A 14,976-nucleotide genomic window follows, 5' to 3' on the forward strand; every position below is an offset into this window, starting at 1 on the left:
AACCATTATTGCATCTTTGACCTGTCCAGACTTTGCCTAGTGCTGGAACAGCCTACCTTATGCAGTAAAAGGCTCTCTCTTATTTGTGGCTTCAAGCAGTTATAAAATTAGGAAAAAGTCTAGCCTAAATTCCAGCTTAAATTTAGGTTAGACATGAGGTTAGATCTGCTTCCCTGCAGTTTCAACCCACTGGTTCTATATCCACCCTCTGGAGCCCCAGAGAACAACATTCCCCTTTCTTCTGTGTCAGTCCTTCAGCTACTTGAAGACAGCTATTCTATCTCCCCTTAGTCTTTTCTTCTCCAGACTAAACAGAGCAAGCTTTTAAAAAACTGTTCCTCACAGGACTTTGGTTTCCAGACCTCTTGCCATCTTTGTTGCCCTTCTCTGGGTTAGGCCCATTCACCTTATCAACGTCCTTGTTAAATGTGGCGCCCAAAATTAGATGCATAATCCGAAGTGAATTCTGACTAGGGCAGAATGGTGTGGGAATGACTCCTCCTTATGATCTGGACTCTATTGCTCTGTTAACACAGCTGCATCCCACTGTTAGTTATGTTCACTTGTGGTCCACTACGGCTGCAATCAATTACTTGCTTTCCTGGGAGTAAACCCCATTGAATTCAGTACACCTTACTTCTCAGCAAATATGCACAAGATTGTGCTTTAATATACACACACTGCTACCAAGCCAGGTCTCCCTTGTCCTGTACTTGTCCCACTGCTTCCAAAGACTTGAACACTCATTATGTGTTGCCTTGTGATTGCCATACTGAAGGGACAATGGTTCCCCATCTTAGCAGCAAAGGGCACTTGTTACTTTGTCCAAGATATTCTTGCATTCATGGGAGATCCTACACATGCAGGCATATGCCAACTGGACTTCAATGACCAGAGAAGCAACTCCATGTACAATTCCATGCATATGTTCCCACTATGCACATGAAGCTGCTCTTAACACAAAAGTTCATTTGGAGCAGGATCTTTTTTTTTGTTAGTTTTGCTCCATGAATGCACACCCTGTGCTTTGGATTGGAGTGCATATGTTCTGGGCAAAGCCCTGGAACAGAAGACAAAAAGCTGAACAAAAGCAAGGAAAGAATCCATCACATTACATGGGGAAGAAAGCCAGTGAATTGAGGTCCACTGCAAAACATTTTGCAAAAGATTCAGCAAAACATCACCATGACTGTGCAAAAGGTCCATACCACAAGCCTAAAACCAGAGAGACACCCCAGCTGCCCAAGTTCCGAAGCACCCAACAAAAATTCCACCCAGGAATGATGTAGCAAAAAAGGGGACTGAATATGGAAACTGGGGTAGGCATTATGCTAGGAGTTGCGCGGATATAGAATTGGATTGCAGAAACAGAAGCATGGAGGTTTATTCCAAAGGTCAGTGGAGGAAAAGGAATCTGGTTTTCATCAGTCAGAGGAAGGTAAAGAAACTCCTATCAGTGGTCTGAGTTGCAAGCGAGTAAGTGAAGCTCTGAACTGGCCAGTTATCTGCGGAGAATGGAATTTACCAATAGAATGTCTGTAGCTGCTTAAGAGCAGGACTTTTTCCAAAGTCACCAACACCATCCATCCCCATATATTCTGATTCCAGATTCACCAGTAGTTAAAGAGTCGGTCCAGAGCACACAGGAGTGAGGTGAGGGGCAGAAGGAAAGGAATTGGCACGTGAAAAAAAAACAAATGGTTAACTTACAACTATACACAGTCAGGGACACATCTCAAAACCTGGCCACTTCAACATCAGGGCTGTAATGGAAAAATAGAGAGGCTGTTTGTAGACCGATTTTGGAATGCATGCATACCCCATAAGCAACCCTAAATAAATAAATAAATACATGAATAAATAAATAGAATTGTTATTTAAAGCAGGAGTTGACAGTGCCCCTGGGATTCATAACATGATGAGGTTCTGGCTTGTCCAGATTCCTTGCATTCCAAGTCTGAACAAGTTGCACTTGTTACCCCTGGCAACCTTATAACACTATACAATATTAATTCATTGACTCCAAATGACAGTGATGGAAGGAGGATAGCGAGGAAAATGAATACAAGTTCTGGCCTTTTCTAGATTTTTTAGTCCTTGGCCGATTTAGAAGGGGCCAGAATTTGATTCTTTATTACAGAGATTTTCAAACTTTTTTCATTTCATGGCACATTGACAAGGCACATTGACAAGGCACTAAAAGGCACACCATCAGTTTTTTGACAAGGCATACCATGCTGCTGGTAGGGGGCCCAAATCCTCCAACTGCCTTACTAATAAATGACCCTCCCCAGTTCCATGGCACACCTGCAAACCACCCATGGCATACCAGTCTGCCATGGCACAATTGAAAATCACTGCTTTACCAAATGAAGTTTATAGTCATTCTCAGACATCTCCCACCACCACATAAAATTGGGAAAACTTCCTCAAAAAACCATCTCTGTTTATTCAGACTGTAGAAACATTCAGATTTCAAAGACATCTAGAATAAGGAGGTTGAACATCTAAAGTGACAAGCCATAATAAGGGTTACATGGCAATAACTGCTCAGAGGCTGAAAGCTTCAGGCAACCAGACTTTTTGTGTGATAATTCTGATCACCCCACATATAACATAGTCACGAGAGAGAAAAAAGAAACCTGCACTAGTTTGCTCCAACTGAAAGCCAGAGATGGTGGATAGAAAGAAGAGGCTAAACTTACTGAACCCTCAAACCCCAAATTTCTCTGCTGCAATGAAATCGTGATGACCAACCAGACAAGTACATCAAGGAGAAATGGCTGCCATGTGTCAAGGTTATAAACTGTGATCATGAAAAACCATCAGATGTTGATACAGTCAACTAAACGAACTGTGTCAGTCCAGCTGAGCCAAATGAACCCTGAGGTTAAGCGCTCCCACAGCAAATTCCTAACAAATTTAATAACTGGCCAATGTTGTTTGCTGGAAAGAGCTTTATGGAGAATCAAGTTAAAACGCAGGTGCTCTGTGTAGTCTTGAGCAAAGTTGCTTTCTCAGCCTCGGCTCTACATAGGAATAATTAAAAATTTGCCCCCAGAAAAGGATTTAAAGCTCTTTGTGTGTTCAAGAAACTGTAATTGGACAGGGGTGGGACAGAAAATAGGGGGGAAAGTCTGGTCGAAAGTGGAGAGGTGTTTCAGCACAATAAGCAAATGGAAAACAATATCTAGTAACACACATACACACTTCAGTGACTGTATGACTTACAAGTGCTGACAGGAGTAAAATTGAAGAAAATTACTGAAGCCTAACTCAATGGAGGAAATAAAACTTTTATTCAAACAACTCAATACAGGGCTTTGTCATTTTTTGCTTTGTTTTTCTTTTAAGTAAGATTTTTTTCCAGCACTTTTACAGTTTTCACACAAGTTCTGCGTATTTTTGTTTTGCTGTTTAGTTTTCTACATACATTCTTCTACTACAGAATACCCTGGATGGAAAAGTCTTTTGAGCAAAGTTATGACAACAGTGCAAAGAGGTTCTTATTACATTTGTCCCAAAACTATTATATAAAACAAATAAAACCTCTGCTATGTGTGTAGATAAGATCTTTCATATATACAGATGGTCAAGAAAATATTGCCAGCAGCCTCCCATACAAGTCAAATATTAATTTTGTTTCATTTTGGTTTTGAAATCACATTGGGCTCATAAAAGGAAGGGTATACAGCTCTATACTGTAGACTTTCGACCGGAACTGAAAATGTTTGTCTTTAACAAGGGCCACGTGACTGACTTCCCAGAATTCAGTGATTGAAGAAGCAATACCAGTAGCCATTAACTCCAACTCTACCTCGTTTTCCTCTGAAGTTAATCAAGACACACAAAGAAGATTGACAGCATTTTAGGAAATTAAAAACTTGAATTTTGCCAAAATCCATCACTCACTTCACCCCCTAACCAAGGTGTGAACTCCATCCACCCTCTACCCAAATGGAAAAAAACAAGCAAACCTACCCCTCCAATTCTAAGAAGTCTTTGGATTGATGTGGCAAGCTGCATAATTCAATAATATCCCTGCCCTCCCCGCAACTCCCAGTACCCCAGAGCACTAATCATGAGGTAACAATACCTTCCTACAAAAAATATATATAAGATATATATATATATATAATTATATGCATATATAAAACAAAAGCTTTTAAAAAATGGACACCGAGTTGGTGCTGAATTTATTGGCTGGATCAGGTTAACAGTCCGAGAACCAGCCACCACACTCCATGCCCCGGCACGATCCACTTTTACTAAAGCAACCCTTGAAGATCCGTGGAGGGCAACTGGCCTCTCTCGCAACTCTATATGCACTTTCTCTTTAAACACAGAAAACTGGCATCATGGTCGAGTTCAAAAAAGGATAGTGGAGATAACAGTACGTACACCATAGGCCATGCATATTTGTTTCTCAATTTTTTCAAAAGGTTTTTTTCCATTTATTTTGCTATTAATGTGCAGCTCACATTAAAGCTCCTGAAAAGGGATAGTGTATTTTTTTTAAAAAAAAAAAATTACAAAATACAAAGAGAAAGAGAGAAAGATGCAGGGTCTCCATCTAGTTTAGTTTAAATGTAAACTGCATTCAGGTGGCGGCGGCTGCTGTGAAAAAATCTAACAAACAATCCCTGTTTTGATATTTTCTGCTTGAAAAAGGGTGTTTGCAAACATCAGGGAGTAGGGAGGTAGCAGCACCATGGGTTTCTTAATGATCACAAGAGTTAGAAATCCAAGAGAAGAATGAGTGTGTTTTTTTTTAAAGGGCAGGTGGGAGGAGATTGCGCAGAAGAAGGAAGAAGAAACAAAATGGAAAGGACAGAGAAGCAGAAAACTCTTCCAAGCAGCAGCTGCCTTTTCTAGTCAAGGTTCCTTCTCTCACACTGTAGATACCAAAGTGCCACTGCCGCTGTGGAATAGAAAGAAAAAGCACAGAATACTGCCAAACCGCACTTCACCACCACCACCACAAAAAAAAATCTGATGGACAACCACCAAACACCAACACATCTTGAGAGCAATGCAGTATCCCACTGGCTTTGGAAGCTGCAGGGGTATGGAGGGAGCAGGTGGGCAAGGAGGTGATCTGGCCATCTTCTGCACTGCTCAGCTTTGCTACAGCTCATGTAGGCAACTACATCCTACCTACCATTCAGCAACAGCATCCACATCATGAGGGTGGCCTGTATCCCTACTGTGGGGAGGGCAGGGGCACCTTTCATTGATCAACAAGAGCATTTCTGTGCCTCTCTACAACCCTGCTGCAATACCAAACAGAGAGAAAACCAATCCCGTTATTTTTAGATTGTGACTATGTGTCTGCCATCCATGTGTTGCCAACATGCGCTAGAAAGTCCTGTCACTGGTGTTAGAGGGAAGAGCTCCTGTTACAATCCAGAATGCTGCCATAATGACAGCCAGGAGTCCAACAGGCTATGGACTGAATATCACATGAACAATCCAGACCTTGGAGGAAAAAAAGGCATCCAATTTTGGATTTGGGAGTTTCTCAAACTACAGAGATTCCCACCCCCCACTCCAAGTTATTGGCTGAAAGGATAATCCCTTTCCATCACTAAATTAAAAAGCAATTTAGAATTTGAATGTGTTCAGATTCTCATGTTTTCACTCCGGCTACTGTTCCTTCATCATGATGCTTTCCAAGTTTTCTGTCTTCAGAGAAACCTTTCTGCATCAACTCATCTCCCAAGGAAGTTCTGAACATCTATCATGGAACCACAGTGCTTTGAAGGTCATGGGCACTGGCCAGGTTTGTAAGGTTCCACCACAGGCCCACATGAAGTGACAATGTGACTTACAACATGCCCAACACTCTCCTGGGGTTTCATGTTGCAGGGGGAAACTGGCAGTGGGTAGGCAAGCTGTCTATCAGGGCAACTTGTCTGTCATTACTGATCTTCACATGTTGGAACCTCTTAACACCTCCTAGGGTACTCAGAATTCACTGCTGCATAGTTTCACTAATATAATCTCCCTATGAAAGCCCTAAATCAAATTCACTAACCAGGTTAATCTGTTACCTAACAAACTTCTTTTGTCTTGCACTGGGATGGCATAGGACTCTTCCATCTGGGTATTCACAGTTTCCAGTGTATACAAAAGACTTGTGCCCTATGGGAAGATGTGTATCCAACCTTCTCTCCAGAGATACTGCAGCCTTCCTTATTAACATTTATTTTGCATAGCTACAATGAGCTCTTACCTGCTTGAGGATCTTGCCCCATAGTCATCCAGGCCCTACAAATGAGAAAAGGAAGTCAGGATGTCAATTCACAGAAAACGCCACATTAATCTTTTGTCAAAAGGTAGCAATAGAAGATAAACTGCAGTGGAACCCAAACAGTGTTCAGGCTCAAAGTCAAAGCATTTGTTTGGTTCCCCCAAAGGCTTAGCTATGGAAGGTAAATGAGCCCCAGCAAAGGATGAAAAGTATGTTTCATTCACCAGATAGCAAAGATACAGAAGTGGAGGATAAAAACCAAACTCCCATATTCAGTACTGCCTTTGGAAGAGGGCTCTCTGTAACTTGACAGACATGCAACGCAGGCTGCTGAAGTGGGGGCTGCATAAAATATTGGGTGCGCCGCAGATGTGAGAAAAAGCAGGCTGACAGCATTGCTGTTGCTGGTGGAAGCAGGTACAGGACTCTGAATCCTCCATCTCTTTGGAACATTATACCCGCCCCCACAAAATAATGCCAAAGAGATGGTTCAGGAGAGCAGCAGAATGGATGAAACAGGTGTAGCACCTACAGAAATGCAGCCTCCCCTCCATGCTCCAATGCACAAAGAAAAAGGGGAAACTACAAGTGCTTATTTTTCCTGGTGTGCTGATGGAAGGCAAGTCATGTCACAAAGCTAAATGTGGTCTGCTTCAAAACCCCACTGCTACACGAGGGAATTGTGAACCAAGGATTTGTTGGTTCAGTTTTTTCCTTTCTGAATAAAACCACAGTCTGCCCTGAAGAGCTGTTTGCTCAACTTGGTCCAGTAAACAAGTGATGATACTGAACACAGCAAACCCAGAGAGGTTAGGACTGTGAATGCACCCTGGAGCAAAAATGCTAGTTCCTTCCCGACTCTTACTGGTAAATATCATTTATCCTGGGCATAAAATCCAACAGCTGCTTGCATCTAGTACAGAGAGCTGATTGCCTCTAGCACAAATGCTGGAGCCACACTCAGGTAAATTTCAGCTCCCCAGTCAGGTCTGAATCTGAGCCAATTTCAGGAGGGAAAAGACACAGCCCATTTTCAATAACAGGGCTCACCTCTGGACCATCAAGGAGGAAAAAAGTATGCTTCCCAAGCTACTGAGTAGTTATAACCTGCCCTCGTATATCTGCAATTAGGGAAAAGTTAAAGAGGTGCAACTTAAGCCCCAGCATGACTCACTGAAGAAGAAACTAGCACTTGGCAGTCAAAATGTATCTTTCAGAGCAGACCCTCAAATAAGTGCTGCACTTCGACCAGACCTGAGAGATGGGTCAGACCTTAATCTCAGGGAGTCTCCTAGCCAGGTCTCTCTGCAGCCTAATACTATCCCTTGTCCCCCTGTATAAAATTATTTTTTGCTAGAACAATCTTCCTCAGTTCCCCGTCTTTCACATAGTGCAGGCTTCAATTGCAAATGTCACCTCCTAACAAGTAGCCCTTTTGCCTTGAGATCTGCCTGTTGCCTTCCAGTGAATCTGCTAGGCTTCTGGTTTTGGCTGGAGCTGGTCTTCCCGACTCTCTAGAGAGAGTTCCCAGCTCTGGAAGTCTGAAAATCTGAGAGGGGAAAAAATAAGCTTCATTGACCTGTGAGAAACCCATTTTTGGCAGCAGACACTCATAGAACAACCAATGTTACCAGTTGGGTAGCTACATTGCTGGTTTACTGCCACTCTTTGTGCCTCACCCATCATTAATTTGCCAGTTGGTTAAATGCTTCACCATTCATTTTTGCTTGCATCTCTCTTTCTGCAGTATTTTTTTTTTTTAAAGAGCAATTCAACTCAATACCTCCTTTAGAGGGTGGAAGAAGAAAGGAGATCCAGAATACGCAGGTTGGCTAAGCCACAAAGATGTATCAGGCAGAAAACAGCCCCCAGAAATCCCAATGGGAACATTGTGTTCTTCGAGACTTACGGCTGTTGACCTAGGGTAATGCTGGTAGGAAGCAGGAGGCAGTTGGCAAACACCACTGGGATATTCATTAATTGCACAGCCGTAGGGTATAAGGTACTCCTATAAATAACGAACATAAGCACCTGTTGGCAAGTAAAGCCTCCCCTGCTCGAAAAAGACCTATGTTAGAAAAGTGGCACTTGGAGACGGTTCAAGTCAGCAGTGATTCAACCAGGACTCCTTTTAGCAAAACGACCTCCCACCCACCCCAGGCGTACACACAGCTCTGTGCTTTGGGCCCAGCTCTGCTTCTGCTCCCTGGCTACAGAAAACAAGGGCGGCTTCAATTGCTACAGATGTGGCTCATTCAACAAATGAGAGCTTGCCACAAAAGGAAGTAGGGTAAGTGCAACTTCAAAGACTCATTTTGTGGCATTCCTGTCTAGCATTCAGTTTGCAAGTGTTTCTACACGGTATATAGAAAATGCTAAACTGGACTACAGCAGCATATTACCAAGTAGCAAGGAGGAGGAAATAGATTATCCCCCAGTATTTTCCCAAAAGGTCAAGGTAGGGCTTAGAAATCTTGTTGATTACAGCCTAGAGAACATTCCTCAAAATACAAATCATTTGCCCCAGTGTCAGATTCCTTTCAAAATGACTTTCCCAAAGGGGAGAAACATCCCAAGCCAGAAGCAGATATTTCTAGTGCTGCTCCATAATCCTGGCCTTCTATTGCAGTGACTGTATTACAAGGGTGAGCCCCAACCACAACTCCATACATACACGGGCATGGAGAATGACCCCCAGCTGGAACTCTCTCCTCCATGATCAGATTTCCTCCCTAGGTTCTAACCATAGTCCGTACCCTGAAAAGAGACAGCAGCCCCAGCCATTTGCCCACTTCTGAGCAAGCACAGCTACTAAGCAGAAATGTCAGGACTCTACAGCAATTTTAACACTTCCAGTCCCACATATCACTCTTGTTTAAACCATTCCTCAATAGGTAATGCATACTTTAGCTCAGAGATTCCCAAACAGGGATGCCACATCACCCCAGCCAGGGAGCACTTTGTTTCTTCCCCCTTAAGGGGTGGAGCAATGGCAAAGACAATGACAGGACTGCCATGACTGTGTTACTGCCAGGGACAAAGTGTTGTGTTTTTTTTTAAACTTACCCCTGGCAGTGATGGTACTCTGAAGGTGCAGGCCACCCGCAGACCCCTCTGCAGGGCTCCCTAACCCTCAGAAAAGCTAAAAATAGGTATCACCATCCAGCTGCACGACTGCAAACCAGAAGTGGGTCACAATTGCAATTTTTAGCTTTTCTGAGGCTTGGGGAGCCCTGCAGATTGGTTCACAGGCTCTCTGCTGCCTCCAGAGGGCTGGTGCTGCTAGGGGTAAGTAAAAAAAAGAAAGAAAAAGAAAAAGAAAAACCTTTTTGACCCCAGCAGCAGTGTGATCATGGCGATTGCGTCTCTGCCTTCGCCCTTCCCCTGCAGAAACTTACAGCAGTGCTCAAACTCAGGGAGAATTTGAGAACTACTTCTTTAGCTCTTAGACATGAAACAAACAGCATATCACAAAAAGAAAAAAATGTATACTGGAATCTCCATTATCGAAAAAACCAAATATGCTCTCCACCAAGTAGTCCCAGAATCGATGCCCTGTAGCAGTTGCCTCTGCCTCATTGAGGTCAATTTAATCAGGTTTCATTCACAGTGGGAAATAGCCAAAGCCCAAGTTCCTCACCTGGGCAAATGCTGGCACTGCCACACTGTATGGCCTCTGTTTGAAAGTGCTGACATTCTGTGCCTGAAAAGGTCGGGATGACATGCTGTAATCTGGAGGGGGGATTTCATCTTTGTCCAGCAGGTTACCTGTACTGCTGCTCTTCCCTTGGCTGAAACAATAAATAAATCTGGTTAGCATCTCCAACTCATGGAAATTCTACATTTTACCAGAGTTAAGGCCCCCAAGACATTCACTTCCTGTCAATGTGGCTCCTAGTCCCCAACTGAAATGGTCACAGAAACCTGCTACTGCCCCTTATCTGAATCTTCCCCTTCTCACTAGAGGCAGCTACTGAGCATCCAAAAAGTCCCCTGCCCTCTCTGGAGAATCACTGTCTACAAACAAACCCAGCACCCATGATTACTTCCTCTTCTATGATCAGGTACCAGGCCCTAATATCCCCCAACAACCTTGTCTCCTGTTTTTGTATCAACAAACATCCTGGTGGGAATCATTCCATCAAGCATATTTGCTTTGGGTTGCTGCTAATGAAAAGCACCAAATATTTTCACAGCAAAGCCTGCAAAACCTGTTTGCCTAACCTGCAGCAGGCACAATTTGTTAATGACAAAAGATAAGCCGGAAAGGACAACACAAGACAGATACTTGTTCTGGCTTGGGAAAGGTGGGGCTCATCTCTATAAATGCAGATGTGGCACTTCTAAATGACATGCTTGTATGGGAAGAAAGCATTCAACATGACCTTCTTACCTCATGTGCAACCGGTCACTTGCATCACTGTCCAGAACGCGCGTGTAGGAGAAAGGAAACCAGCCTCTCCTAGAACGCAGGTCAAAGAAAAATTAGCAAGTTACTCTCACACTGGAAAAAAAACATTAAAAGGAGCAGGAACGAGGAGTACAATAGGCACACAGAGTTTTTTAAAGTACTGAACTCAAGCTCACTGACCTAGGTCTTTGAGCTTCCATGACATATTTTCAACATCCTTTCCACAAGAAAGAAGTTAAATCCTGAAGGCAGGGACTCAGGATGCCAACAATCTGTAAGCAATCATGTTCTGGACTGGTGAATGTACAGGCTCAGGAAATACAAAACAGCTCTTCCAGCATTTTATACTGAAAGTATAGAAATGGACAACTCTAGGAGCAAATCTCCAAACCCAAGCACAGACAGGAGATTCCTCTCCTGCAAAGATTTCATCTTAATACATGTCGCCCCACTGAAATCATAACGCTTCTAATGAGCATAGTTTGTCATATACAATGAAAAAGCCTATACAGCTTGCAGCTCTTTTGCAATTCTCAAGCCTACTCCTTGGTACCAGTTACCTCTTGCATTTGGTGAATGAGTTTGCATCACTGCATGGGAAGCAAGAGTCAGACCCAATGCATTGTCAACAATAAGATTTATAGCTCCAACACAGGAGTGTTCCATTCTTGAGCCTTGAAGAAGCTGGCTGACTACAGAGATACTCAGTCTTCCACACTACCCTTGACAATGTAGTATACAAGCCAGTAACATCAGCTGGGGAATGTTCTTAATTTCTTTTTGAAACGAACTCTGAAGTTTGCTGTGCTAAAACTGCAACTCATGATACCCTAACAGCAGTCTGTATTGCAGGTGATGGAGAAGTGAGGAGCGAGTAATATTTTAAATAAATACTTGGTCGCAGATACTACCCTATCCCTCTTAGCTGCTCATGCACGTTAGAGCCAATTTTCACCTCAGATACACTGAAGGAAAATGGTCTTTCATAGCAAAATAGCATTGCTCTGTAAAATTGCTCTCTCTCTCACACACACCCCCCATTCTATAAAGCAATTTGTAGCCAATAAGACATCCAGTGGTGAGTTTTTAAAAAGCTGGAATAATTTCATTCTTGGTCTTTAAGATTTAGCTGCTGGTGTCTGCAGCAGTTCCAGTCAGGACAGATGCCAGCCACTGCCATCTGAAGCATTTGCTTTGAGAAGCAGCTTGCAAGATCCTCCTGTTCTCCAGGCTCAGTGCTATAGAGGTTCAGCAGCATCCTGCAGCCACGATTCCCCCTCCCCCCACTCAGCCTCCCATCTTGCCATCATGTGAAGATCAGCTTGGGCTAAATGCATAAGAAGAGTAGAACTGCAGACTAGCACCTCACTTGCCCTGCCCTCCAGTGCTAGGGTGCCAAAGCTTGGTTTCGGTAAATCAGGTCAGCAGTTCTCTTGGCAGCTGCCACTTGTCAGGGAGAACAACCACAAGGCATCTTGCCCTTCGGAGACTGAATTCCTTCCAGCTTCCATGGAAAGAGCAGTAAATGCCAAGAGGTTTTCTGACAGACAGATGGGAAAAGACTTTAGCTCTAGATTTAATCATTTAAAGCATTAATGTTCTGGTTATCAGCAAGAGCTCAAAAACACCCAAGGATTGTGGAGGAGCTTACCTATCCAACTGTTGCCAAGCAACAAGCTGGCCCTTCTTTATGATGGAGAAAAAGGAAACCTGCTGTAGCAGTCTAAGTCAATGGCAGCTTTTCTTCCAAGTTATGCCACAAGATGCTCAGGGGGTTAACAGCCTACAATTTCTTCCATCCCTCTTTATTTTCCTCAGTGCTCTTTCACTGCTAAGGTTTCTTGCTTCCCCAGCACAAAACCAGCATGGAAGCTGTGAGACTGGAGGCAGAACTGTTTACTAATCATTCCACCTCTTGGCACACCATACTCCATCCAGGCTATAAATGCTAGATTAAAAAAAGGAGGGGGGAAGATTCCAAGGTTGTGCAAGCCTATAGTTACTGGAAAGTCACAAGGCATTTCAAACACCAGGTATATGAAATAATAAGTTTCTCTGAAAAAGACACGTGCTCAAAATATGACAGGATCAATGGACAAGATCTATTAGCACGCACAGTTTTGGTTTCTTCCTTTGTTTTGGGCCACTTTTTATGTGGTTGTAAGAGACTTGAAATCATCACCATCACTCCAGCTATGCTGTGGGCAATATAAACGTTGTGTGTCCAAAAGCTGTGATAAGTAAGAGGAGCTCTGGGACAGCTCTGGGACCATTCAGTCCTACACAGTTAAGCAGACAGCAAATGGCCAAGTAGACATTTTACAGTCTCAAAAGGACATGGCTACAGGAGAGAGCCGCCACAGAAATGATAAACAAAAAAGCAAACACAAACACTCACATTTTTGTCTTCTCGCTCTCCCCATAGTGCCAGCCATCTCTGGCTTCAGGCACTAGCAATGTAATGAGGTCTCCCTCCTTGAAGCTGAGAAGAGTGCTGTTGTCCCCAGCAGCATGAGAGAAGATGGCTCGTACTCTCATCCTGCCATTCTTTTCTAGTCCTGCTGCCATGGAGCTGGACCGGGGCAGAGTCTTGTTTTCAGCTGACGTTGCAAAAGAAAGATAAACATCAAAGTTAGCCAGTCAATTGATTCTCATGCTGGAAAGGAGCTCGTTAATTGACCAAAATCCTTTGCATGTAGAAAATACCAGTCTTACAAAAATTAATGCAGAAACAAGTCACATTCTTAAACTGTAAATCTCTTTACTCCTTCCTGTCAAAACCAAACCCAGTTTCAGCAAACAAGTTTCTTAATTACTGCATTTTCTGTACTTATTTGAGGGATTTTTTTCACTTAATTAAATTGCTTCAAAATAAAAACAAATCTTGAAAAATGTAAAAAATAAAAGTAAACGTTTTGGTTTCTTAAAAATGTGATGAATGCAATCCTATGTTTCAAAATAATTACCTAGCATTCACAGGCTAAAATAGTGCTAGCCCATCCACGAAGCAAATGAGACATCAAGTGGCAGGGGAGCAGCAGATTCAGGATGCCCTTCCTCTGAGCCTGCCACCACCTTCCCCCAGCTTGTCACAGATGGAGCCACACTGATCCCATTTCATTTAAAGGGACCACACAATGAAAGAGCGTAGCGAAGTGGATCATCACTGTCTATGCCTGAAAAAACTGCACAGGCAGCAGTAACCTGCTTTATTACCCACTCACCTCACTCCTTTTTTGTGTGGTCCCTTTAAATAAAACAGGAAGTCCTGCCCTTCCTCTTTTTGAAAAGAACTGAGTGAGAAAGGCACAAGGTGAGGAGGTTCAGTGCCTTTTTTTAAAAGGGGTATGTGTTTGTACTGCATGCATGCTGTGGCAGAGGCCACAGTGACAGGTTAAGGCAGCACTGGGAATTGTACTTGGTTGAACAATCCCTGGGTTAATGTGACAGTTTATGGATTCTAGCCGATGAAGAAGTCCTACTAGAAGGAAAGGGGGAAGCAGGAACAGCATTTAGTGTTTGCCATCCAAGCCATCAATTATGTACACATATACTCAGAAACCCTCTTGCTGTCTCCTTAACAGCAGGCTACACAAATAATAAATTGAGGTATCCAGAAAAACCTGATGTCTCTCATAGTCATGCCAGGTGATCTTGAACAAAATAGTCATAACAATCACTTAATGACTATTGTCTAGTTAGATTTCTTACTTGAGGTGTGAAGTGGCATTTTTCTACATTAACAACTTGTTTAGCATTTTGTGTGTGCTGATGTCAGCCTTACAACTGTCTGTAAGGGCGTGTATCCAAGATTTCTATCAACCTAAACATTTCCCTCTTGGTTGTAAACACCAGTGAAGGTAAAAACCAAGACAGCAAGCTGTAGCAAGTTCCCTGGCAGAATACTCATGTGAATGTGGTGTGCTGAGCAATTGCATCTTAAAACAAATATTGGATATAGCTGGAGATCTTGGCCTGTGCATCATAGCAGCAATTACACAGCAGAGTAATTCCCATTATTTGTTATTTAATGCCATGAATGTTTCCTCCTTGCAAAGAGAGAATTCACTTATCTGTTGCTCTGACCAAGTAACAGGAGTAGATACCTCGGTCCAGGTCATACCAGTCACTATAGATATTATTGCAAAGACCACTGGTAACGCTAGCCCTAAGGTTTCTGATACCACATGAAAAGACCAAAAGTGCTGCCACAAGTTTGATACTAACTGGTTTATTGTGACCAAGGGTTTTAGAAGAAATGGTCTCTGCTTCTGACACATGCAGACATTGAGCATGTGCTTGCAATGAGGGA

The 14,976-nt window shown here is 43.0% G+C and overlaps 1 protein-coding gene across 6 annotated transcripts in view; it reads right to left on the bottom strand.

Annotated features, from left to right (window-relative positions):
- The window catches only part of BAIAP2 (BAR/IMD domain containing adaptor protein 2), a 186,408-nt gene that overhangs the window by 12,130 nt on the left and 159,302 nt on the right, over window positions 1-14,976 (bottom strand). For 2 of the 6 annotated variants that reach the window (XM_066618511.1, XM_066618506.1), the window contains exons 10-15: window positions 13,063-13,264; window positions 10,647-10,715; window positions 9,894-10,044; window positions 7,670-7,802; window positions 6,236-6,270; window positions 4,870-4,921 (exon numbers count right to left, since the gene is read on the bottom strand). In XM_066618511.1, coding sequence (XP_066474608.1) covers window positions 6,260-6,270; window positions 7,670-7,802; window positions 9,894-10,044; window positions 10,647-10,715; window positions 13,063-13,264 — 566 coding nt within the window. In that variant the 3' untranslated portion in view covers window positions 4,870-4,921; window positions 6,236-6,259. Of the gene's footprint in view, window positions 1-1,709; window positions 1,764-4,052; window positions 4,922-6,235; window positions 6,271-7,669; window positions 7,803-9,893; window positions 10,045-10,646; window positions 10,716-13,062; window positions 13,265-14,976 lie in introns of those variants that run through there. The other 4 variants (XM_066618507.1, XM_066618510.1, XM_066618509.1 and 1 more) reach the window with 4 other exon arrangements.

Source organism: Tiliqua scincoides, chromosome 2 (assembly GCF_035046505.1).
Source record: "Tiliqua scincoides isolate rTilSci1 chromosome 2, rTilSci1.hap2, whole genome shotgun sequence".
Lineage (NCBI taxonomy): Eukaryota > Metazoa > Chordata > Lepidosauria > Squamata > Scincidae > Tiliqua > Tiliqua scincoides.